The sequence below is a fragment of the Phacochoerus africanus genome, chromosome 5 (genome assembly GCF_016906955.1).
Source record: "Phacochoerus africanus isolate WHEZ1 chromosome 5, ROS_Pafr_v1, whole genome shotgun sequence".
Taxonomy (NCBI): Eukaryota; Metazoa; Chordata; class Mammalia; order Artiodactyla; family Suidae; genus Phacochoerus; species Phacochoerus africanus.
Genome location: NC_062548.1, coordinates 113,674,062 through 113,700,223, shown reverse-complemented (window position 1 = coordinate 113,700,223; position 26,162 = coordinate 113,674,062). Strand labels below are relative to the sequence as shown.

The window sequence follows — 26,162 nt, the reverse complement described above, 5'->3', positions numbered from 1 at the left end:
TTTATCTGTTTCTTCCCAAAGGAGCTATTCTGTTTAAATTACCTAGCGTTTTCATAAGTTTAGGTTATAGTAAAAACTATGCAGTCCTAGGCTAGTATGGCAGCTCTACTTTATGCAGCATTCAGGATCCAGGCTCCTTTCAGCTTGCTGTTCTACCATCCCTAGGGTGGAGTGCTGGTCCTTGTGGTCTAGGCAGCATCCACATTCCAGGAAGCAGTATGGAGGGAGGGAAAAATGCATGTGATATCAATATAAAGCAAGGAAAAAGATAGAGGGGACATTACAATCAGTTATATATGTCTAAACTATGGTGTTGAATGTAAGGATGGATCACTTGTATTTGGGTCCAAAGAATATTTGCAACAATTGAAGGAGTTGAGGTGAGGGGGTGGGATTGTGGTCCATTAATAGACAGGAGAAGGCAGTGGCAATCCTAGGCCTAAGGAAATGGTTGTTTGTCTCTGCTGTTGAGAGAGAAAATTTGAAGTCTATTTAGGACAAACATAGTTTTAAGATTTACAATTTTCTCCAGGTATAGGTATCCATCAGATTTTGGAAAAGAAGAAAGATTATTCTTCCTCCAACACAGGAGAACGTGCCAAGAAAATAGGTGACATAGAAGAAACACCAAGTAAAGAAACATTGAAGGAGCTTTATCTGACTTTAGATGATGCAATATGACTCTGCAGAGAGTAAGACAGCAGGTGGAGGCACAAGTGTTTCAGACCTGGGGAGCTAGGAGGTTTACCAGGACGTGAGAAGTGTAGGGAGGCAATGAGAGATTCATAGCTGATTGCACGTGAAGCACCCACTTGAAAGATGGCCTTAGCTCTAAAGCAGCAGTTCCAGCATGAGACTCCCTCAATGCATGAGAAGGAAAATCAGTGCAAAGGAGAGGTCCATGGAAGGAGCAACAGAAGGGCATTCTGAAAGCCTGACCCAGTTTGTAGCTATTACATTAAATCACCCATTTGGAGGCATATCAAACACTTTTAGCCAGAAAATATAGTCAGTGACCAGAATAAAGCACCACAGTATGTTGGTGTATTCCTGTTTCTTACTTTATGAACTTGAAGAATGTTAGAGTTAGCACATGTGAAAATGAAGGAACTTTTTTTTTTTTTGGCTGTGCCCATGGCATGTGGAAGCTCCTGGCCAGGGATCTAACCCAAGCCACAGCAGTAACAATGCCAGATCCTTAGCCACTAGGCCACCAGGGAACTCCATGAAGGAACTGTTATTCAAGAAATGTAAAGTTGGTTTAATGTTGGAGATGGGTTATTGTAATACATCACATAAAGAAATAGATTGGTGTTCCCCTGGTGGTGCAGCAGGTTAAGGATCTGGCATTATCACTACTGTGGCTCAGGTTGCTGTTGTGGTGCTGGTTCAATCTCTGGCACCAGAACTTTTGCATACCACAGGTACAGCCAAAAAGAAAAAAAAGTTTTTTAAAAAAGAAATAGGTAATAGATAAAGGAGGAGATGTGCATATAAAAGACACACCGATAAAATTGCACACCGATTTTTTTTTTTTTTTAGCTGTGTCTGTGGCATGTGGAAGTTCCCAGGCCAGGGAAGGAACTCACCCCACAGCAACCCAAGCTGCTGCAGTGACAATGCCAGATCCTTAACTTGCTGCACAAGAGAACTCCTGCACACCCATTCTTTATTTAAAAAAAAAGAAACTTGACAAATTAGCAATGACTTCTAGGAATTTGTTTGACAGAAATAGTCACACATGTACTCAAAGATATACATATGATGATATTTAAATAGACTTAAAGGGAAAATGACTAGAAAGATGTAGGCAAAATTATGCTCATTTGCAGGCAGAAGAGTTTTCTATCTAGAAAGTTCAGGAAAATAAAGTGCAAAATTATCTTTCTTACAAAATAACAAATAACCATATAGAGTTATAGAATAGGAGAAGTTTCCATTCACACTAACTCCCTGTATTAGTTTGCTAGAGCTGCCACAACAAAATACTACAGATTGGGTGTCTTAAATAACAGAAATTTATTTCTCACAGTTTTAGAGACTAGAGATCCAAGATCAAGGAGTCAGCAAGTTTGGTTTCTAGTAAAGCCTCTCTGCTGGTTTTGCAGGTGGCCATCTTCTCTCTCTGCACACACATCCCTGGTGGACCTTTGTATATCCCAACCTCCTCTTTTTACAGGGATACCAGCAGATATTCTAGGGCCCACCCTAACGACTTCATTTTAACTTAATCATCTCTTTAAAGGGCCTATCACATTCTGAGATACTGAGGGTCAGGACTTCAACCTATGAATGGGGGGAGTATAATGCAGTCCATAAAATCCCCAGAAAATACATAATACTCAAGTAAAACTCTAAGAAGATATAGGAACCACCTAAAGAAAGACAGCTAAATCATGAAGTTTTGTTGGAAGACATAAAAGAACACTTGAACAAATGGAGACACACAGCATGTTCTTGGTGGGAAATTCTCAGTATTATAAAGTACCAATTTATTCCAGATTAAAACAATAGGTATAACACAATTCAAACAAGATAAAATATCAATTCTATCCAACTTTCTTTTTTTTTTAATTTACATTTGTTTTATTTAATTTTAATGTTAATCCATGCTGATTTTCAGTAAGAACAATACAGATTCTGTATCTGGTCTCCAGTCAGATATCTAGTAGTACAAATTAGCTTCACGTTACACATACTGAACAAAAGAGGTTGAGTAATGAAGGAGGGGAAAGGCAGGGCCCAGGGAAGAGGGAAGGAAAAGAAACAAAGAATTGAACAGAAATGCAGGCTTTTCCATACCCCCTTCAATGCTAACCTGCTTTAGAGGGAGAGTAAAAATAGGCAAGAATGAGCAGCCCCGGGTTCTTGAACTGTTACCAACACCATGCTTTTCAGCAACATTTCAGCAGAGTTTGAAACACTTTTTACAAGCAAAACCATCACAACAAACTCTAAACAATCGAATCTTTAACTGCCTCAAGCTAAAACCCAATTAATTTTAAACCCTGGTATAAAGTTCAATTTAAACAATTAGAAAAAGGAAAAATGATATCACATACACCTCTATAGTGTGAATAACATTTTTCTTAGATGCTTGCATCACCTAGAAGTCTAATGCTTTCGAATGTAATTTCCATTTCTAATGGTGATCTTGCCACATCTAGCAGGAGACGATACAGTAATGCTGGAAAAGCCTCTTCAGTCCTGTTAGTGTCTTAAAGAACCTAAAAGCTGGGATCAGTAAAATCCACAGAAATTCAGTCTTGCCTTTAAGAACTTTTGAAAACTATTAAAAAAAAAAAAAACCAACAGGGCAGGAACCTAAATTCTGAGACCAAAAATAAAAGTCAGATTTGGTGGTCCTCAGTGACAATGGGGGAATTTCCAAGAGGGGTGAGAATGGGAAGGTATGGGGTGGTCAGAGATGGTTTCTCTTGTTGGCTTTTATGTCTCACCAATTTTCAGTGTTCCACATCCTTCAGTGCTGCTTTATTCTGCTCTTCACCATCACCCTCCATGTCTGAAGTCCATAGTGTCAGATTATCATGTGACAACTGCAAGATAAGTGTAGAGTCCTTATAGCTTTTTCTACTCAGCATATCCAGTTCTGCAATTGCATCATCAAAAGCTGCTTTTGCCAACCTGCAGGCACGGCCAGGGGAATTAAGAATTTCATAGTAGAATACTGAAAAATTGAGAGCAAGACCTCAGCGAATAGGAGGTGTTGGTGGAAGTTCTGTCATTGCAATATCACTAGCAGCTTTATAAGCCACTAGGCTGTTCTATGCAGCCTCCTTCCTATTGTTTGCTGTGGCAAATTCAGCCAGATACCTGTGGTAGTCCCCTTTCATTTTATTATAGAAAACCTTGGACCTTGGTGTTTGTCCAGTACATCCAGAATGTCACAACAGATTAATTTTAGCTCAGTGTCAACCATTTGCCAATATTCTGAAATCATTTTTAGTTTGTCTTCTCCTCCCTTGTTTTCTTCTTTCTGTTCAATGCTGCTGATTATTCTCCAGGAAGCTCTTCTAGCTCCAATCACATTTTTATATGCAACAAATAGGAGGTTTCTTTCTTCAGCTGTCAACTCCACGTCCATCCCTGCTACTTTCTTCATTGATTCCACCATTTTCTCATATGGCTCAGCCTGCTCGGCCAGCTTCACCTGGTACACCAGATCCTCCCCATCATCCATTGTGGCAGCGGCTCCGGCAGGGTCTGCATGACAGATGGAAGCATATAGCCTCTCAAACTTTCTCTTTTCTTTTCCATATTTGTTCTATTTTCAATGATAAATTATTTCTGATGGGCATACTACCATCAGTTCAGATCCATCATCTTTCACCCCAAGTCAATTTTCTTAACCGCCCCATACTTAGCAGAAATTATCCCCCCACCAATAACCTAGGATTAAAACCTCTGGTTTATCTTTGGAAATTCTCTCCTCTAAGTTCACCTACAGTCAATGAGTTCTGTATAGCCATTCCTGTTGAAGTTAAACCTGCTTTTTCAGTTTCATTACTACCTGCCTTCCTTTCCTCATATTTGGATTCTAACTCTGCACAACCACATTATCTAGATTAATCTTTCTAATGGAGACAAAGGTAAATTTGTAGATAAATGATATATTGACATGGAAGGACAGCTATAACATATTGAGCAAGTTTACAGATATTATATTCAATGTCTCTACTGTGACTTTGGGCAAGTTAGTTTATCACCGTGTCTGTTTATTTGTCTGTAAGATGTGGATAACATTACTTAGGTCATTGAGTTGTTATGAAAAGTGAGTTAATTTTAAAGCACTTGGAACAGTAAGTGCTTTCTATGTATTTGTTAAAATAATAAATACCTTTCTCATTGTTTTACCTGGAATTTAAAGTGCTCACTTTGAGAAAAACTCATTCCTTGGGGTTTAGGCATTATATGTCCTTTTCTTTTTTTTTTAAATTTTTTGCTTTTGCTTTTTTAGGGATGTACCTGTGGCATATGGAGTTCCCAGGCCAGGGATCAGATCTGAGATACAGTTGTGACCTAAGCTGCAGCTGCGGAACTCTGGATCCTTAACCCACTGTGCCAGGCCAGGGATCGAACCTGCGTCTCAGCGCTCCCAAGACACCGCCGATCCCGTCGCACCAGGAGGAACTCCTGTATGCCCTTTTCAAATGATTACATTCAGAAATACTTGACCAATATTTTATCAATGAACACATGTTTTTTATTTTTTTTTATTTTTTTATTATTATTTTTTTTTTTTGGCTTTTTGCTATTTCTTTGGGCCGCTCCCGCGGCATATGGAGGTTCCCAGGCTAGGGGTCTAATCGGAGCTGTAGCCGCCAGCCTATGCCACAGCCACAGCAACGCGGGATCCGAGCTGCGTCTGCAACCTACACCACAGCTCACGGCAACGCCGGATCGTTAACCCACTGAGCAAGGGCAGGGACCGAACCCGCAACCTCATGGTTCCTAGTCGGATTCGAACACATGTTTTTTTAAAAAAATTAATAGGAAAAGATTGAATGCAACCTATGTATTTGTCAGTAGAAAAAATAATGTTTTATACAGGATGAAGTCCTACTATGAAAAACTATGGAGACAAAGGCAAATTTGTAGATAAATGATATATTGACATGGAAGGATGGCTATAACATATTGAGCAAAAAAAGTAAGTTTAAAAATAGAAAAGCAGGGAATTCCCTTTGTGGCTCAGTCAGCGGTTAAGGAATCTGACTAGGATCCATGAAGTTGCAGGTTTGATCCCTGGCCTCACTCACTGGGTTAGGGATCTGGCGCTGCTGTGAGCTATGGTGTAGGTTGCAGACTCTGGGACCTGGTGTTGCTGTGGCTGTGGTGTAAGTTGGCGGCTACAGCTCCAATTCGACCCCTAGCCTGGGAATCTCCAAATGCCATGGCTACAGCCCTAAAAAGACCAAAAAAAAAAAAAAAAGTTCTTTTGCCTTTAATGTTCAGGTTTTAAAGTTCTTTTGCCTTTAATGTTCAGGTTTTTATCTGAACTGAATGAAAATAGTTTGGGTTTGGTGAGGAGTCGAATGTTAGGATTTGCCTTCAAAACTTCTGTCCCGCTAGATAGCTTTAAGCACCTGGCAGATTAGTCTCAAATATTAGTCTTTTTTGCCGGAGAAACAGGCATCCTCGACCATTGCTTTATCCTGCAGGTCATCGAAAGACCATTAATGTAATTACCTGGGAAATTCTAATTTAATGAAACACAAAACCTTCCATCTTAAGATGAAGATTAAGGGAGTAGTTACCCTTTTCAACAAACAAATCTCAGACTCTGAGGCAAAAAAAAAAAATCTTGTAGAAAGACTGAATTTTCTACCTTTTTTTTTTTTTTTTTTTGGCCGCATCCACGGCATATGGAGGTTCCCAGGCTAGGGGTCCAATCAGAGCTACAGCTGCCAACCTCCACCACAGCTCCCAGCAACGCCGGATCCTTAACCCACTGAAGGAGACCAGGGATCGAACCCTCAACCTCATGGTTTCTAGTCCGTTTCCACTGCACCACAATGGGAACTCCGAATTTTCTCAACTTTTTGATAATGACTTCCACTATCAAGAACGAACTCAGGGAATTGTAAATAAAATCCTTTCTTCAAGAATTCTATATGCCCAGTCCCAAAGGGTTTGAGGTTTGTAAATAAAAGGTGGCCCACTATAAGGCAGGTCAATAGTAAACAATCTCAAAGAAATGAATTACAGGGTCCACTTTAGGCACCTGTCTTGCCTACAAAAACGGCCTGTTGGTTTTCATTTCTCATCAGTGGGCCTCAGGAAACTAGGCCCTAGCCACCACCTGGTGACGCTGATGACGCGTGGTGTCTCACAGGTGCTGCAATTAGAAAGGCTGAGCAGTCGCCTTTAAGAAGCTGACTCACGTGGATGCTGTGTTGTGTGCTCTCAGCTGGGAAGTGGGTGGATCCTAGGTCTCTCCACATTGGCCACCTCGAGAGAGGGGGCCGAGTTAGCCCATTTGATTGGCTGTACGAGTCCAGGATGTTGGGTCAGGGGCGGAGCGAGTTGCCGGGAGTTAGCCAGGGATCTGCGCCTTCTGGGGGGGGGTGGGCCAAGAAGCAAACCAGGGAGTGAGTGGGGGAGGGTGAAACCCAGAAGGGGCGGGGCCCAGAGAAAGGGAGGGGCCTAGGAATGAAGGGCGTTCTGGGCCAACCAGGAGAGCCGACTGCTCGAGAGGCGGAGCTACGTCTGGTGATTGACGGTGAGGCCCTACCAGGGAGAGGCGGGGCCAAGGCCAGGGCCTGACCAAACCTGGAGACGGGTGGCTGAGGGGCTTCATCTCAGCTGAGGAGCGAAGAGCCGTAGGTACCGGCGGATCTCACAGCAGCTCGGGGTGAGTGCACCGGGCGGGGGCTGGGTTCTGGGCTGGGTGGGGGCGAGACCCCCCTCCGGGTGGGCGGCTTGGGAGCACTGAGGGATCGGCCCGGGGCGGGGGGGGGGGCCCATGCAGGAAGTATCCTTGCCTGGCTGCCCTCACCCCCGGGGTCCCAGCGCGGCCGACCCCCGCCCCTCAGGGCTGGCGCGGGTGGCTGGGCTGCGGGCTGACGAGCTGGCCTGTTTCCTCTTTGTGAGGCCCAGGCGCGGCGGCCGCGGTTGGCCCGCCCCCGCCGCGCAACCAGGTTGACTGGCGTGACCCCAACAGCCGCGACCCCCTGCTCGGCGCCGGTGTCCTCCCGCCCCGGCTCTGCCTCAGAGGCCCTCCCGGTCGCAGCCCAGGCTGCGCCCCCTCCGCGGGCAGTTGGGCCGCAGACCCCGCCGCCTCGGCTGCCCCGCCCCCACGGGCCGCGTCCCCGCCGCAGTGTCGGGGACGCGCCCCAGGCCCCCAGTCGCCACCGTCGTCCCAGAGGCCCGTGTCTGCTGCTATGAAGTGAAGTCCGATCTCGACTGCGAGATGTGCGGCCGTGATTACGCCCGTCCTTCAGAAGGCCCACATCCCCCGCCAGCTGGCACTTGCTACGGGCGAAGGGAGGTGTTGGCTTTTGTTTGCTGCCCTACGGAGGGTGGATGTCGCCACCTGCCCCACTGCACCCCAGCAGACCCCTGGGCAGAGGGAGGGGGCCCCCGCCTGCTTGAAGGAGGGCGTGGCACTACTGTTGGGCAGCAATCGGGCGTCCGGGGCCTCGGGGCCGCCCGCTCAGCTGTTTCCGGCCAGTGTTTGTTGTGCCGGAGGAGGCCGCACCGCACCGCGCCGCGCTCGGCCCCGGCCCCTCCCGATTGGCCCGCGGCGTCACGTGCCCGCAATCAGCTGGGGCCAGCCGGGGCTGCGGGGCCTGGGCGGCTGCGGCGGAGCGCCCCCGGGGCGGAGGTCTCGCAGCAGACTGTAGCCCCCTGCTGCTCCGCGGCGAGCCGCCTTCTTACTTTCCTAGCTGGTGGGGCGGTAGGCCCGCTCTGGCCACCCCTTTATTCTGCACTCCTATGTAGGTAGGTAGGACAATGAAAATTCCGGACAGGGAATTGGGAAAACTGAAATATTACAAAGATCTGTTTAATTTCAAGAGCTGTTAATCTCGCCTTCCAGGGAGAGTCTGGGAAGGTTTACACCTCATTTATTTTTAAACTTTTTCTGTTTACAGAGTACCGTTAGTAATCTGAGGATTTTTATTCCAGGTCTCCTTGACAGATGGAAAACCTGAAGTAACCTCAAGCTAACCTTGTGTTTTTGGAAAATTAGACTCGCTAGTGCAGTAACTAGGGGTAATAGGATATTAGCTAACTTCGCGCGTACAGTATTGCAGCTGTGTCCCAACAAAGACGGACCAAAATGTGTGAAGTGTGTCCAGGGTACATATTTGTGGCAGATGTGAAGTGTCTTGGTGGAGTCTTTTCCTCGGAGTTTATTGCATACTTGTGCTGTGTTAGATAAGAAGGAAATTGCAAAGAATTCACTGTCTCTTCTCTAGAAGCTTACAGTTTTTAGTAAACAGGTATAGGCAAATAAATTTAGGTAACATTACAGTGTTAAATACTAGTAAGTTATCAAATGAGTGTTGTAAGAATCCAGAAGTGGGGCAGTGAGAAATGAGTAAATGAAGTAGGAAGCATTCTAGAGTGGATTGGTATTGATTAGACCTAGAAAATGAAGAAGCTTTGGGTTGCTATTAGGCCGACAGGGGCTGGTGGGCGGAAGTCCTGGAGCCTTTACAAACAGTGAGAAGGTGGAGCTTGTGGAATTTGGCACACAAAATATTTTCCATTCTCTTTCTGGGTTTGTACTGGAATACCAGGTAAAATATCATGCTCCTTGGAAAGGACTGAAAGCTACTTTTATCACATTCTCTTCCAGCTCAGTGCTCAAGAGGGGTCTACTGGTTGGCCTTTTTCTTTTTTTTCCCCCTTCAAGTTGATCTCTGGCAGCTGTCTTATCTGTAGGAGAACGTGTTGAAGAAATATGCTGGAGTTCCCGTCGCGGCGCAGTGGTTAACGAATCCGACTAGGAACCATGAGGTTGTGCGTTCGGTCCCTGCCCTTGCTCAGTGGGTTAACGATCCGGCGTTACGGTGAGCTGTGGTGTAGGTTGCAGACGCGGCTCGGATCCCTCGTTGCTGTGGCTCTGGCGTAGGCCGGTGGCTACAGCTCTGATTGGACCCCTAGCCTGGGAACCTCCATATGCCACGAGAGTGGCCCAAGAAACAGCAAAAAGACAAAAAAAAAGAAAGAAATATGCTAAGTAAATTATTTAACTTTATACAGGGAGACAAATTGGATTTTATCAACTTTTCTAAAATGGTTAGTGAAATACATGTGGCTATTTCTTTTCTTTTCTTTTTTTTTTTTTTTGTCTTTTTGCCATTTATTGGGCTGCTCCTGAGGCATATGGAGGTTCCCAGGCTAGGGGTCAAATCAGAGCTGTAGCCGCTGGCCTACACCAGAGCCACAGCAACTCGGGATCCAAGCCGCATCTGCAACCTATACCACAGCTCACCGCAATGCCAGATCCTTAACCCACGGAGCAAGGCCAGGGGTCAAACCTGCAACCTCATGGTTTCTAGTTGGATTCCTTAACCACTGAGCCACAACAGGAACGCCTACATGTGGTTACTTCTAAAATAACTGGTTGGATCATTGAGGATTTTTCCCTAGACTTAGTTGCCTTAGTTTTCTTTTTCTCTACATAAGTGGTAGGAGAGAAAGAGAAAGGACAAAAAGGAAGGGAAATAGGCCAAAATTAAGTCTAAAAACAAGAGCTTAAACTAGCCACTGCCCTCCAAAAAAAAAAGGACTCCATGGAAGCTGCTCCTAAATATTGAGAAGTGAAGATATTCCTCCTAAGTATAATCCTGCCCAGAGTATCATTTTAGGCTTCATAGTGCCTTAATGGCCATATAAACCAATATCAGTTTCTCTGGTAATCCTGTGTAGTAATGCTGGGAAGTGTAGAAACTGAACCTTACCTGTGACATTAAACTTGACTACTTGACACCTGAATCAGGAAACCAGACAGTTAAATTATATTCCAGTCCATCCAATTAGAGGATTTTTTGACTCATGGTGCATTGCATCACGACAAAGAGATCTTGAATTTGTCTTGCCAAAAGCTGTTTTGGGGATATTACCAACTCAGATTGTTTAGCTGACTCACTGAGTTACATGACTAGTCTTATTTTCTAGTGATGACTAAACAGTAAGTATTATAGAAACATAGTGAACTTGGAAAATGTTTAACAACAACAGAGACATTATTTGGGGGGCAAAAACAAAAATATAAACATTACTGTCAAATGAAAACCTGGTTTTACAACCAGAACATTTGAAATAGCAAAGTAAACTGGTCAGGTATTGCAAGAGAACAAAAGGAAAGCACAGCTTGTTTGGGTCACTGAAACCTTGGCTAGGTGAATATTTTGTACAAAAATTGGAAAATTGGTTTTATGTCTCAAACTCAATTTATCATTTTCTTTTGTAGATTTTCGCTAGAACCTAGTCACAAAAGATATGAAATAGTTGATGAGATTACAGTAGCATTAAATGTTAATTATAGTAATCAACTCAGCACTGTTAAAAGTCCTTTGGGTTTTATTCCTTCTTTTTGTTTTGGAGAGGAAAGAGACTGAAAACGAGATATACAAGCCTGCTTCTTCATGTTTCATCTTAGCCAAACCACTGCAAAACAAAGTCCCCTAGAAGGGCAAGTTTCTTTAACCCTTTCTGCACTAGGCTCCTGCATACTCAGTTCTCTTTAGGAGAGAGTTTTTGTTCCTTGTATTTGCCCACCACCTCCTAGTGCAGTGGAAGAGCCCCTCTTACCTGTCCAATGCTAGATGATAGAGTTGAGTGGAGCATGTGTTCTGTGGTCTGGAAATGCCCAGAGGAAATAATTCATAATTATTTTATAAAGGAAAAGTCTATCTGTGAACTGGGTGTTTTTCCACCAGAGAGTTCTTAGAGATGCCTCTGTGGAATTTTTAGGGCTGGGAAGTATGATTCTTCCTTCTGTGAATTCTACTTGGCTGAGGTTGAATCCGAACTGGATTATTAATTGCAGAGAGGGCAAGGGCCTATTTTAAGACCTAGAATTATGATACTCAGAATTTGAGATGCTTCAAAAAGTTTCTAACTTTTCTCCTGCTTATAATTCCTGTCACCTGGTCACTTAGGTGACTAACAGGAGATGAAGCCAGTTAATTATTATTATTTATTTCATATCCTTTCTGAGCCTTGCTTATTTCAGTAACAGGAGGGGAATGTTGAAGAAGATAATCTTATTTTACTAAATTTACCTTTATTTAGCATTTCTTGTGCGCCAGGCACTTTTCTCAAAATGTGTTGTCTCCATTTAATTTTCACAACTCAGAGATAAGTACTGTTATCACTGTTTTAGAGATGAAGAAGCTGAGGTGAGGATACCTTACCCAAAGTTTACACAACTTTTAAGTGGCAGAGCTGAGACTTGAACCCAGAGTTCAAGTATTTGGGCTACATTTTTTAAATTCTGGGGATGGGGAGAAGGAGGCAACAGCTGGGTATACTGTTTTTTTCTAATCTTTGTGTTTTTGATCTTCAGCATGCTAAACCTACTATAGAAAGTCGAGGACTTTAGAAAATCCATGAAAAAAAGGGGAGTGGGATTAAATTGATTATGTGAGGTACTCCTATTGATCCTTAAACCCGAATGCCAGCCAAATTTACTTTTTTTCTAAAGTAGAAAGACCATCCACTTTTTTTTTGTCTTTTTTTGCTATTTCTTTGGGCCGCCCCCGTGGCATATGGAGGTTCCCAGGCTAGGGGTTGAATCGGAGCTGTAGCTGCCAGCCTATGCCAGAGCCACAGCAACACGGGATCCGAGCCGCGTCTGCAACCTACACCACAGCTCACGGCAACGCCGGATCGTTAACCCACTGAGCAAGGGCAGGGACCGAACCCGAAACCTCATGGTTCCTAGTCGGATTCGTTAACCACTGCGCCACGACAGGAACTGCCCATCCACTTTCTAAATGAAAAGTACTTTTGCTGTCTAAGTTTTTAAGCAGGGGTCAGCACACTTTCTATCTAGGGCCAGATAGTAAATATTGTGAACTTTGTGAGCCGTAAGTTTTCAGTCACAACTATTCAAACTATGCCTTTGTAGTGAGAGAGCAATCAAGTATAAACAAATGAATGTGGATGTGTCCCAGTAAAACTTTATATTTGGACACTGAAATTTGAATTTCATATAATTGTCATGTGTTAGAAAATATTCTTTCAATGTTCTTTTCCTAAGCATAAAAACCATTCTTAGCTTGTGGACCATACAGAAATAAGTGGTGAACTGAATTTTGCCTATAGACATTATTATGCTAACCCTTACTTTTAAAAATAATTAGCAGTGAGCTAGACTAATAAACAAGATACCGTATGTGTTTGTGTGTATGTATAAATCAGTACTAGCAGTGTACAAGTGGAATTTGAAATTAACACAAATGATTTACATAAACATCCCCCCCAAATGAAATACTTAGGTGTAAATATAACAGTGTGTACAAGATCTATATGAGGAAAAATATAAACTCTGATGTATGAAATCAAGAAGAACTAAATAAATGGAGAGAGATTCCATGTTCGTGGATAGGAAGACTCAATGTTGTCAAGATATCCGTTCTTCTCAACTTGTTCTGTAGCTCCAGTGTGATTCTAATGAAAATTCAAAAAATTTACTTTGTAAATATCAACAAATTAATTCTGAAGTTTCTACAGAGAGGTGAAAGACCCAGAATAGCCAACACAATATTGAAGGAGAAAAATAAAATCAGCAGACTGACACTACCGTACTTTAAGACTTAGTATATAGCAATAGTAATCAAGGCGATATTGTATCGGTGAAAGATCAGTGGATTGGGATAGAGAACCCAGAAATAGACTCACATGAATCTGGTCACCTGATCTTTAATAGGGGACCAAAGACAATACAGCGGAGCGAAGACAATTTTATAAATGGTGCTGGAATGCAAAGAAATGAATCTAGACACAGACCTTACACCCCTACTCAAAAAAATAAACTCAATCAATCACATACTTAAATGTAAAATACAAAACTGCAAAACTCACAGATGATAATACAGGAGAAAACCTAGATGACCTCAAGTATAGCAATGACTATTTATTGTCTTTTTAGGGCCGCACCTGTGGCATATGGAAGTTCCTAGGCTAGGGGTCGAGTCAGAGCTGTAGCCACTGGCCTATGCCACAGCCACAACAACTTGGAATCCAATCTGTGTCTGTGACCTACACCATGGTTCATGGCAATGCTGGATCCTTTAAACCACTGAACGAGGCCAGGCCTCAGAACCTCATCCTCGGAGTTCCCGTCGTGGCTCAGTGGTTAACGAATCCGACTAGGAACCACGAGGTTGCAGGTTTGGTCCCTGCCCTTGCTCAGTGGGTTAACAATCCGGCGTTGCCGCGAGCTGTGGTGTAGGTTGCAGACACGGCTCGGATCCAGCGTTGCTGTGGCTCTGGCGTTAGGCCGGTGGCTGCAGCTCCGATTCGACCCCTAGCCTGGGAACCTCCATATGCCGCCAGAGCGGCCCAAGAAATAGCAAAAAGCCAAAAAACAAAAAAAAACTCGTCCTCATGGATACTAGTCAGGTTTGTTACTGATGAGTCACAATGAGAACTCCTAGCAATGACTTTTTAAATACAACACCAAAGGCATGACCCATGAAAGAAATAATTGATAAGCTGGACTTAATTGAAATTGGAAATGTGTGCTCTGAGAAAGACACTGTCAAGAGAATGAAAAGACAAGCCGCAGACTTGGAGAAAATATTTGCAAAAGGCGTAGCTGATAGAAGACTGATATCCAAAATATACAGAGGACTCTTAAAACTCAGCAATGAAAAAACAACCCAGTTAAAAAGTGGGCCAGAGATCTTAAACAGATGCTTCACCAAAGAAGATATACAGATGGCAAATATGTGAAGGGATGCTCCAAATCATATGTCATCAGGGAAATGCAAATTAAAACAGTGAGATGCCACTACACACCTATTAGAATGGCCAAAATCCAGAGTACTGATAGTACCAAATGCTGGTGAAGATGTAGAGCATAGGCACACCCATTCATTGCTAGTGGGAATGCAAAATGGTACAGCCACTGTGGAAGACAGTGTGGTGGTTTTTTAAAAAATTAAACATACTGTGTAATCCATAAGTGACACTCCTTGATATTTACCCAAAGGAATTGAAAACTTATGTCCATATGAAAAACTGCCTGAAGATGTTTATATCAGTTCTAGTCATAACTGCCAAAACCTTGAAGTAACCACAACATCCTTCACTAGGGAAATGGATAAATTGGTACATCCAGACAGTGGAATATTATTCAACACTAAAAAGAAATGAGCTATCAAGCCGTGAAAAGGCATGGTAGAACCTTAAATGTATTTTAGTAAGAAAAAGAAGCCAATCTGAAAAGGCTAAACTGTATAATTCCAACTATATGACATTCTGGAAAAGGCAAAACTACAGAGACAGTAAAAAGGCTGGGTTGGTTGGGGGGATGTGGATGAACAGGCAGAGCACAGAGAATTTTTAGAGCAGTGAAAATGTTGGGATAACGTAATGATGGATATGTGTTATTATACATTTATCCAAACACACAGAATGTACAACACTGAGAGCAAGCCCTAATAAACTGTGGACTTTGGGTGGTGATGATGTGTCATTCATTATAGGTTCATTAGTTGTAACAAATGTACCACTCTGGTGAGGGTTGTTGATAACTAGACAGGGTATGCATAGGTGGGGGCAGGGAGTGTGGAAAATCTCTACCTTATTTTGCTGTGAACCTCAAATTGCTCTAAATTAAATCTCAAAAATGAAAAGCCTTTTTTTATAAAATTGTTTCATTGACCTGGACTGAAACTAGGAAATTATATAGTTCATCATGTCTTAATTTTGAAAAATAATACCTTCTTAGAGACTGTCTTTCATGAATTTCTGAAAGAGAAAAACCTTTTTTTTTCTCTTAGAGATTCTATAATCTCTAATTTTTAAATCTATAAAAAAAGATAAAGGTCCTAAAATGTTGCTTCACCAGAGTCTCTCACTAAATAGAATTTGAAAATTCTAGGTAGCTAAATGTGCTATTTATTGAAGAGGAAGGAAATTGAAAATAGTTACTAAAATATGATCAACATATTATCTATGAATTTTGCTTAAATTTTCGAACTGACTCACTGTTTTCAATAATTTCAAACAAACCGATATTAGGCTTCTATTCTAGTTAAGTAACCAAATTTGATACTTTTCCTATTTAGATTTTTTTTTTTTGGCTTTTAGGGCATGGAGGTTCCCAGGCTAGGGGTCCAATTGGAGCTGTAGCTGTTGCCCTGTACCACAGCTACGGCAACGCCAGATCTGAGCCATGTCTGCGACCTATACCACAGCTCACAGCAACGCTGGATCCTTAATCCACTGAGCAAAGGTGAGGGCTCGAACCCGCAACCTCATGGTTCCTAGTCTGATTCATTTCTGCTGTGCCACAATGGGAACTCCTCAAATTTTCTTTTTTTTTTTCTTTTTTTATTTTTTTTTATGGCCTAATCACTGGCATACGGAAGTTCCTGGGCCAGGGATCAAATCCAAGCTGCAGCTGTGTGACGCATGCCATAGCTGCAGTAGCGTGGATCATTTAACCCACTGCACTGGGCCAGGGTTCTAAACCTGCACTTTTGCAGCAACTGAAGCCTCTGCATTTGGATTCCTAACCCACTGCACCAGAGTAAGAACTCTCTATTTCAATCTTTTAAGGATTTAATAACCTAAAGTTCCCCACTATAGTGCAGTGGGTTAAGGATCTAGCATTGGAGGCTCAGCCTGGAGGCAGGAGAGGTCGATGATAATTCTGAGGGAGAAAGACTGAATCACCCAGTCTCTTCTGCCCTGGAGAGTAAGTGGAGTGAAAAGAACTGAAACAGGATTAGTTCTGATCCCAGTTTGGACAGTTTCATTAAGTCACAGCCTTTATTTTTTTCCTATACAAAAGTGAAATAATACATACCTACTTTAAAAATTGCCAAGGAATTCTGTTGTGGCTTGGTGGGTTAAGAACCTGATGTTGTCGCTGTAAGGATGGAGATTTGATCCCTGGCCTCACTCAATGGGTTAAGGATCCGGCGTTGCAGGAAGCTGCAGCATAGATTGCAGATATGGCTTGGATCGGCTGTGGCTGTGGCTCCAGTTTGACCCCTAGTGTGGGAACTTCCATAAGCTGCAGGTGTGGCTCTAAAAGGAAAAAGAAATTGTTAAGATTAAATGTGATATGTAAAGTACCAAATGCAGTGTCCCATAGAGTGTAATTATTAAGTTAAAGGCAGAGTTCAGTATATCATCCAGGTCTAGAGAAGCCTGATTCACGTGTTAGGTGTTAGCTTTTTAATGACCTTCCCCCTTCCGTAATAAAGTGGCATTCTGATTGATGTCAGCCTCCTGAGTTTGCATGGTGGAAGTTAGTGCTGGGTTGTGTGTGCTCCCTTGCCCTGCAAAGAGGCCTAACACCTGAAAGCTAATGGCCTGCAGAAGTTTTTCTCCATCCCAGAGACCTTCCACGGCAAGTGGTTCTGCTAGATTCTGTGGCATTCTGTCTTATCTCTTTTGGCAAAAAGAACTACATTTTACAGTTTTATATACATATATAGAACTCTATAAATGGCAACCACAGCTAGGAATAGTGATTCAATACAGACATTTTTGGTCTTGGTAATGAATCATGTAACTGAATCCAGTAAAAAATAGTTGGGTAAAAATTAAAAATAGTCTGAATTTGAAGCAGAGAAGAGAAAGCATGTTAAATCCATTTACCCTATTTAGAAATAAGAATTGGCCTGTATCCAGTAGCAAATGGACACAGCCATATAGTAATTTTGAACCAAAGATGGAATAATGTAGGCAGAAGGTATAGGGAGAGTTCATTTTGAAATTGAGAACATTTTCCTCAGTAGCATTGTGTCTGCTCTAGTCAATTCAAAAACATGTAGTTATTCCTTCATTATATTTGAAATAAATTACAACATGAATATTGTATTTAAAAGTTTGAAGGTTCTAAGGCCGCTTCCTGCGGCATATGGAGGTTCCCAGGCTAGGGGTCTAATCAGAGCCGTAGCCACTGGCCTATGTCAGAGCCACAGCAACATGGGGTCCGAGCCGCATCTGCAACCTGCACCACAGCTCATGGCAATGCTGGATCCTTAACCCACTGAGCAAGGCCAGGGATTGAACCTGCAACCTCATGGTTCATAGTCGGATTCATTAACCACTGTGCCACAATGGGAACTCCAAAATTGGCTTTAAAGTAGCAATTCACAGAAGCTCAGGCTGGAGGCTAAATGTCCACACAAAAACTAGTTTTTAGAGAAATACAGACTCTGAGGACTGTCATAAGAAGTGAGACTGTAAAACCTTGCTGTCGGTTTCTTCCTGTAAATGACCGATATTACTGGGAGTTCCTGCTGTGGCACAGTGGGTTGTCAATTGATCTGACATTGACCGATAGTAACTGGGAGTTCCTGCTGTGGCACAGTGGGTTGTCAATTGATCTGACATTGGCTCTGGATCGGATTCGATCCCTGGCCCAGGAACTTCCATCTGCTGTGGGTGCTATCCAATAGAACCTTGTTGTTTAAGATTCTAAATGTCATAGTTTGCATATACTGACCTCAAACCCCTAGTCTATCCTACTTCCTCCTTCCTCCACCTTTCAACTTTTTTTTTTATTAAAATAAAAACTGCAGGCCAAACTAAACATGTTCACCTAATGCTTTGTGAGGGAAGGGTTGTTTTGTTTGCTGCTATATCTCCATATCACCAAATAGGCCTCCAGTTTGACCTTTGTGTAGCAAATACTGTGTTCTTAAGCACCTGAGAAAAGTAATGGTATCTTAAAGGCTGAAACAGTAGGCAGCAAGTCCTACCTTTGTCATTTTGCAGAAATATAATCAGAAAGCTAAATGTCAGGAGTTCCTGTCGTGGCTCAGTGGTTAATGAACCTAACTAACCAGATCCATGAGGACGTGAATTCTATTCCTGGTGTCACTCAGTGTGTTAAGGATCCGGTGTTACCGTGAGCTGTGGTGTAGGTCACAGATGCGCCTTGGATCTGGTGTTGCTGTGGCTGTGGTATAGGCCAGCAGCTGCCGCTCTGATTTGACCCCTAGCCTGGGAACTTTCATATGCCACAGGTTCAGCCCCAAAAAGACAAAAAAATAAAATTTTAAAAAAGAATGCTAAATGTCATTTCTTAAGTCTTGTTATTTTACCCAGGGTTTATTCAACTCCTGTTAGTGCATGATTTTCCTTTTTTTTTTTTTTAAATATTTTGTCATTTTAAGGCTGCACCCTTGGCATATGGAAGTTCCCAGACTAGGGGTCAAATCGGAGCTTAGGCACTGGCCTACACCACAGCCATGGCAATGCCAGATCCAGGCCACACCTGTGACCTACACCACAGCTCATGGCAATGCCAGATCCAGGCCACACCTGTGACCTACACCACAGCTCATGGCAATGCCGGATCCTTAACCCACTGAGTGAGGCCAGGTATTGAACCTATATCCTTATGATTACTAGTCAGATTCATTTCCACTGCACCATGAGGAATTCCCTGATTTTCCTTTTACCAGTTACAAATTGTAACTGTATTCACTATTTCTTATTCATTCTTTATTAAACTTCCAGATCATAATGGCTTGGTTTTTGTTTTTTGGGTTTTTTTTGTCTTTTTAGGGCCTCATCTGCAGCATATAGAGGTTCCCAGGCTAGGGGTTAAACTGGAGTTGTAACCACTGTCCTACACCACAGCCACAGCCATGCCAGATCTAAGCTCACAGCAACACCAGATCCTTAACCCACTGAGCAAGGCCAGGGATCGAACCTGCGTCCTCATGGATGCTAGTCAGATTCATTTCCACTGAGCCATGATGAGAACTCCCATATCATAATGCTTAATAGGAGTCATAATTATCTCTGTGATAATGACATTTCTAATAACAGTAGAACTGCCTAATGGCTAAGGAAATTGACAGGTATAAGAAGGAATGGAATTTTATTTTTAATTTGTAATGGAATTTCCCCAAGCTTAAGATGACAGTGGATTCTTTACATATGGGTTCTAGATATTTTTTCCCCATAGTGGTAGCTATATTAGCTCTGTATACCATTTTAGAGATATTAAATATTTAAAACAAAGATTATCACTACACCCAGGAATAAATTCTTTTCTCAATGAAAACTATAGTGTATTCTTTACTATATCTAGATCTTTGTTTAAAAAGTAATACTGTTTTGGGGATTAATTGCAGTGAATTCAAGGATTTACATTAACTCCCCTAACTTTTTTTCTTTTTCCTCTTCTTTTGGCTGCCCCATGGCTTATGGAGTTCCTGGGTCAGGGATCGGACCTGAGCCATAGTTGTGACCTATGCTGCAGCTGCAGCTACAGCAGTGCTGGATCCTTTAACCCACTGGGCCAGGCTGGGGATTGAATCTGCATACATCCTGATGCTGCAGAAATGCTGCTGATCCCATTGCACCACAGCAGGAATGCCTCTCCTAACTCTATATTTAGTTATTTTTAAGTATGTCTCTTTTATTCTTTATTTTTTGTCTTTTTAGGGCTGCACCCACAGAATATGGAGGTTCCCAGGCTAGGGGTGGAAACAGCTGTAACCTCTGGCTATGCCACAGCCATATTAACACAGGATCCGAGCCACGTCTGTGACCTACACCACAGCACAAGGCAATGCTGGATCCTTAACCTACTAAGCGAGGCCAGGGATCGAACCTACGTCGTCGTGGATACTAGTCAGATTCATTTCCACTGAGCCACGACAGGAACTCCCTCTCCTAACTTTTTAAATATTGAAGTGTGATTATCCTTGTTACAGAAATCAGATTCAGAGCTTCCCCCCACCAATATTTCAGCACTTCTGTGATTTATTGAATCAGGAGGCTTTCTTAAAGATAGTAAGTTGTATAATAATGGCTCATCTTTCCCTTCTCTGTTCTTATTTTCCTAGCCTTATGCCAGGCTTAGAAACATCTTGTGTACCATACCCTCTTAGAGGACACAGTGTAGAGTAATGGAAAAAATTTGGCTTTGACTAGGGTGAGCACTATTCTAATCATGATTTTCTATACTTGAAAGCTCCGTAACCTTTGACCAGTCAGTAATCTTAGATAATCTATGAAATAGGAGTGATAACCTCAGAGTTGGCCTTGCCTAAGCATGTTTACTTCTTTGACTCATTGCTTCTTAGATATTCTTAGCTTGGGTATTATTTGTTTGTTTGTTGTGTTAACTTTGGATCCTTTTGTTCAGAGTCAGTTATTTCACATATGAAGTACTACAAAGAGATCGCACATATATAAATGGTTCTCCATGACACAACCAAGTAGATGCTAACAAATTTTTTTTAAAAATCATAACGCATTTCTTGTCCTTTTCCATTTGCTCCTAGGTTTTTAGAACTTCAGCTATAAAAATGGGCAGGATTTTCCTTGATCATATCGGTGGTACCCGTCTGTTTTCCTGTGCAAACTGCGATACGATCCTGACCAACCGCTCAGAGCTCATCTCCACTCGGTTCACAGGCGCCACTGGCAGAGCATTTCTTTTTAACAAGGTCGGTGGGGAAAACCAGTTGCGTTTTCTAAGTAGGTTCAGTGGATATATTTGACAGAACTAGAATACCCCTCAGAGCATGGAGATGCTAGGACAAGTCAGAATGGGAGATGAAGTCTACAGGAATGAGTGCCCACTAGTTCGCCTGATGGGACCTCAGGAAGGCATTACTAGAATGTGATTTTAGCCATGAAAGTTAAAAGATTATATTAGAATAAGAAGGGTGGTCTCCATTACCTCAGAAGGCAGTCAGTGTAAGAATTTGATAGCAACTTCACAGACTGTAGAAGGGGACAACCCCTTATCACTGATTGATCCTTATAGGGAGATAGCTGCAATAAGCTCTCATAGCTTGACATGCAAGTGAATAAGGATCATCTAACCAACTTCCCTTGCTCTAATTTATGCTTATCAGTCATCCTGATTACGATTTGGCTGATAGGTTTGCCAACAAGAAGAGCATTTCCTGATTTTCAGGTGAATGTATAGTGTGCTTCCTTCTCTAATATCTGGCTTGCCTTGAAATTTGTTGATTTGATTCTTTCTCCTGGAGTCTAATATGTGCTAGCAAAGTTGAATTTCCAAATACTTTAGGTAAGGAACAGAACTAGTTCAAGGTAGTGTTCTTAGTAGTTCAGCTAAACCTCCCCAGTGGACACCTCTCTGTTTCACTTAGAGACAAATTTTTCTATCCAAGAATTGCTAGTGTATACTCCTTGGTCTTTTTTGTTGTTGTTGTTGCTGTTCTTTTTAGGACTGAACCCACAGCATATGGAGGTTCCCAGGCTAGGGGTGGAGTGGAGCTGTAGCTGCTGGCCTACACCACAGCAACACCAGATCCCAGCTGCATCTGCGACCTACGCCACAGCTCTCAGCAATGCTGGATCCTTAACCCACTGATCAAGGCCAGGGATCAAGCCTGCATCCTCATAGATGCTAGTCAGATTTGTTTCTGCTGAGCCCCGACAGGAACTCCCCGCCTTGGTCTTTATTTAGGTATAGAGTAGGTGTTGGTGTACTGTGGCAGGCCAGAAGTCTGTTTTTGTAAATGAAATTTAATGAAGCACAATCATGGTTATTCGTCTAGGTATTGTCTATGGCTGCTTTCGTGCTACAACAGCAGAGCTAAATAGCTATAACAAAAATCATATAGCCCTCAAAGTCGAAAATATTTACTATCTGGCTCTTTACAGAAAAGTAAAGTATAGAGGCTTATTAGGTATTACGAATCATTGGAGGAGTTCCCATCGTGGCTCAGTGGTTAACGAATCCAACTAGGAACCGTGAGGTTGCGGGTTCGATCCCTGCCCTTGCTCAGTGGGTTAAGGATCCGGCATTGCCGTGAGCTGCGGTGTAGGTTGCAGACGCTGCTCGGATCCCACATTGCTGTGGCTCTGGTGTAGGCCGGCGGCTACAGCTCCGATTAGACCCCTAGCCTGGGAACCTCCCTATGCCGCGGCATCGGCTCTAGAAAAGGCAAAAAGACAAAAAAAAAAAATCATTGGAAATTGTTCACAGATTTTTTTGAACCCCTTGATAACTGTATTACAGTCCACCCCAGTCTGTTTTTAGATAAAATGTTAATTCAGAAACAAATTTGGCAAACTTCTTTTTATGGAATACGTACTATGTACTAGGTTCTTTACTTTGGTGTTATTTGAACTTATCATTGAGTAGTGAATGATAGCAGTTAGACTCAGACCTACATTTTATGATTCTAAGTTAAGGACTCTGCTACAACTCAGATGTAGCTACTGTTTATATAAACAGTGTGACTTAGACTAGGATGATAATATGTGATTGAATTAGATGTCCAGTTCAGTACAGATGTTGACCTGTCCTGGCAGTTTGTAAAAAATAGCCCTTGGGAAGTGTATTGTAGATTTGACAAAAGAAATAACTGCTGTTTGCTTTTCTGAAGTTGCTGTTCTTGCATCAACCAATATATTGTGTGCCATTTTTGGCAAATAACTACATGCTTTTGCAATTTTATTTTCATGTGTTTCTTAGGTAGTTAACCTGCAGTACAGTGAAGTTCAAGACCGGGTCATGCTCACTGGCCGCCACATGGTTCGAGATGTGAGCTGCAAAAACTGCAATAGCAAACTGGGATGGATCTATGAGTTTGCCACTGAAGACAGCCAGCGTTATAAGGAAGGCCGTGTGATCCTGGAACGAGCTCTAGTTCGAGAAAGTGAGGGCTTTGAGGAGCATGTACCGTCTGATAACTCTTGAAGAAAAAAAGATAAATACATCTTTTCCCAGGTCTCCTTCACTGAAAACAAAAATCTCCTTACATACACTGTCACCTTAGCATCAGAGTCGGATTCATGAACTGCGGAACGAGGTTGTGAGAATCTATGATGGAACCTTTCTTTCTTTCTTTCTTTTTTTTTTAAATTTTCTATTCTCCATCCAACAGCAGTGTGTAGAGAGATTATTATGCAGTTGCCGTTAATTATTTTTCCCCTATGTTTACATCTTGAGGCAGAATAGTTTATCTGCAGCGATATGGTGGGCTATGTGAGGAAAAAAATCTGGGCTATTAGAATGAAAAAGTGTTTTATGTAAATTTTGAAAGGAAAATGTGTCAGGAGCATGGTTTTTAAATTTATTTGGGCTTCATTTTAAAACTTTTTTTTTTTAAAAACCCAATTATTTCACTTGATTTGCTAGCTTCAGAGAAGAGATCCGAATTTGTGACCAGCGCTAAAGGTTCAGTGTTAGTATGGCTTGTGCTGGCCATTGTGCCATATTCTTGTTGGAGATGAACCGTAGCATCAGAGCCCATTCTTCCTTGTCAGTCTTGACCCAAAGATGTCACCATTCCTAGTTATTTGTCACCACATAATTGGTGTTGATTGGAAACTTTTCCTGATATGGGGCAGAACTGCTTGGTTGTCTTTTCCATGTAACTTAAGCATAGTAATATAAATAAAGTAATAGTTGGATGTTTTTGGTCCTGTGTTGCTTTTAAAATCACCTTTTAAAAGAGCAGAATATTTGATTAGTTATTTGCATAGTAGTTTTTCTTTTCATCTCTTAAGCTAAGTTGACTTTGTATGAGATACTACTTTGTTTAAAGCATACTGTTTAAATCCACAGTATTGCATTTAGAAACCAGTTAACAAAATGTCAGTGTGCATTCATGCAGAAAGCATTTCATCTGCATCTGTTTTAAAGGGAGGGAAATGAAGCAGCCTATCTAAAAATACTGCTTTGCAAAGCATTTCAGCCTATCCTTCTCAGTTTTGCATTGATTTTGACAAGTCTGTAGAGCCTATTACATCAAAAGCACTAGATCTCCTAGCGTTATTTTCTCAGATCTTCCCTCAGAAGTTCAGCTGTTGAAATCAAAACTGTACTTGGTCCCTTCAAGTGGAATGGGATCAAATTTGACTCAGGGGGTTATTTTAACCCAAAATTTACAACATTGTGAAGTATTAAAATATAAATGTTTCTTTATCCAAACTATTTCTAGATATTCTAGTATTTGTTTTTGGTGGAATAAATGGCATTAAAATTGGCTAACTACCTAATGAATGGATGTTTGCTCAACTTCTAGGCCTTTGTCTAGAGATGAAATTTGCCTCAAATTAATTAGGAAAGTCTTTCTGTCATTTATATTAGAAGTGACTTCTGAGTACAGTTAGGATTAAGTTTCTCTTATTTGCCTTTGAGCCCTTGGTTAGAGGCATAGGTCTCTGATTTGGTAGGTGTATAATATTGCATTTGAGATACATGGACACAAATTCTTCTCTTTCATTCACCGTGGACTAAATCTTCATTAAGAAACAACATTGATTCCTATTCATTTCCATCCTGCCCTTTGATTATATGCAGATTCCTAGTAGCATGCCTTACTTATAGCACTATGTGCATTTGCTGTCACAATAAAGTATATTTTGTCTTGCATTGGTGCAAAACTGCTGCTTATTTTCCACTGATCTTTGTCTAGTAATCATCTTAGTTTTTATCTATGAATACACATGTCATACCTTTGAGTAGCTGTAGTGTTTTTCAGTTGCCAGTGATAAGGTGACATTCTAACTTATTTAAATCTACTTGATTTACACCTGAATTTTTCAGTATAAAATTCTCTGAGATGATTTTACCGCAGACACTGACAAGTATAGTTTAGTATATGTTAACTTTTAGGTGGTTGCACCAGGAACCATAGCATCGAGTTCCTTCATGTCTTACTTTTAAAAACTTGTCAAAAAACCACAAAACCAGTAACAATATGGAGGATTCGGTCAGATTGGATTGTTTACAGAAAAGCAAACACTCACTGTTCGCTTGATGGGAAAGCACTAATGGGAATGATTTTGCTCTAGGAATGGGAAGGGTTAACCAAATACAGATGAATATAATGTATAATGAGTGGGTTACTGAGGTTTGTACAGAGACCATCCTAAAGTGAATAATCAGGGATAAATATTTGTTAGTAGTTATGTAATGATTTAATATTTATTTATTTTTGGTCTCTTTAGGGCTGCACCCATGGCATATGGAAGTTCCCAGGCTAGGGGTGAATCGGAGCTGTAGCTGCAACCGGGATCCGAGCCATGTCTGTGACCTACACCACAGCTCATGGCAATGCCAGATCCCTGGCCTCATGGATACTAGTTGGCTTCGTTACCACTGAGCCATGATGGGAACTCCAGTAATTATATAATGATTTAAGTTACAATTTTGAGTGGCTGCTTTGGGATTGGAGGAGAAAAATAGCAGTACCATAACTGTTTTCTAAATTTTCTATTCATAAAAGTCATATGGGGTGTTTGAATGCAGAATCTGTGGCCATCCCAGGCCTAAATCAGTCCACAGGTAATTTTTGATCAGGCAGGATTTGGAAACTGCCAGTTGTAATATATTCAGAGACATGTTTATGGGGATAATTTTCACAACAGTTGAAAATAACTCAAGGTTTAAACAGATCCACTAATTGCATGTCTGTTTTTAACACTGGCTTCCTACAAGGAGCCATATAAAACCAAAACTCTTCTAATCTAGGGAAAATGTG

General features: G+C 41.8%; 1 protein-coding gene and 1 pseudogene across 2 annotated transcripts; one reads left to right on the top strand and one right to left on the bottom strand.

Moving 5' to 3' along the window:
• Window positions 1-3,449: 3,449 nt before the first annotated feature.
• On the bottom strand, window positions 3,450-4,213 carry LOC125126863 (14-3-3 protein epsilon-like; annotated as a pseudogene).
• A 3,028-nt stretch (window positions 4,214-7,241) lies between these two features.
• YPEL5 (yippee like 5) lies at window positions 7,242-25,051 on the top strand. Of its 2 annotated transcripts, none has more exons than XM_047782346.1 (3): window positions 7,242-7,375; window positions 20,973-21,137; window positions 23,147-25,051. In XM_047782346.1, the coding sequence occupies exons 2-3, from the start codon at window positions 20,997-20,999 to the stop codon at window positions 23,369-23,371; spliced, it is 366 nt and encodes a 121-aa protein (XP_047638302.1). In that variant the 5' UTR covers window positions 7,242-7,375; window positions 20,973-20,996; the 3' UTR covers window positions 23,372-25,051. The 2 variants fall into 2 exon arrangements, with proteins under 2 accessions (XP_047638302.1, XP_047638303.1); XM_047782347.1 differs by lacking the exon at window positions 7,242-7,375 and adding an exon at window positions 8,442-8,463.
• Window positions 25,052-26,162: the final 1,111 nt, after the last annotated feature.

What these genes read in the sequence shown, in the direction of transcription:
- YPEL5 (XM_047782346.1), top strand. Translation starts at nt 20,997, where the DNA reads ATGGGCAGGATTTTCCTTGATCATATCGGTGGTACCCGTCTGTTTTCC. An exon ending in GAGCATTTCTTTTTAACAAG is followed by an intron (nt 21,138 to 23,146) that starts GTCGGTGGGGAA and finishes TGTGTTTCTTAG; the next exon opens with GTAGTTAACCTGCAGTACAG.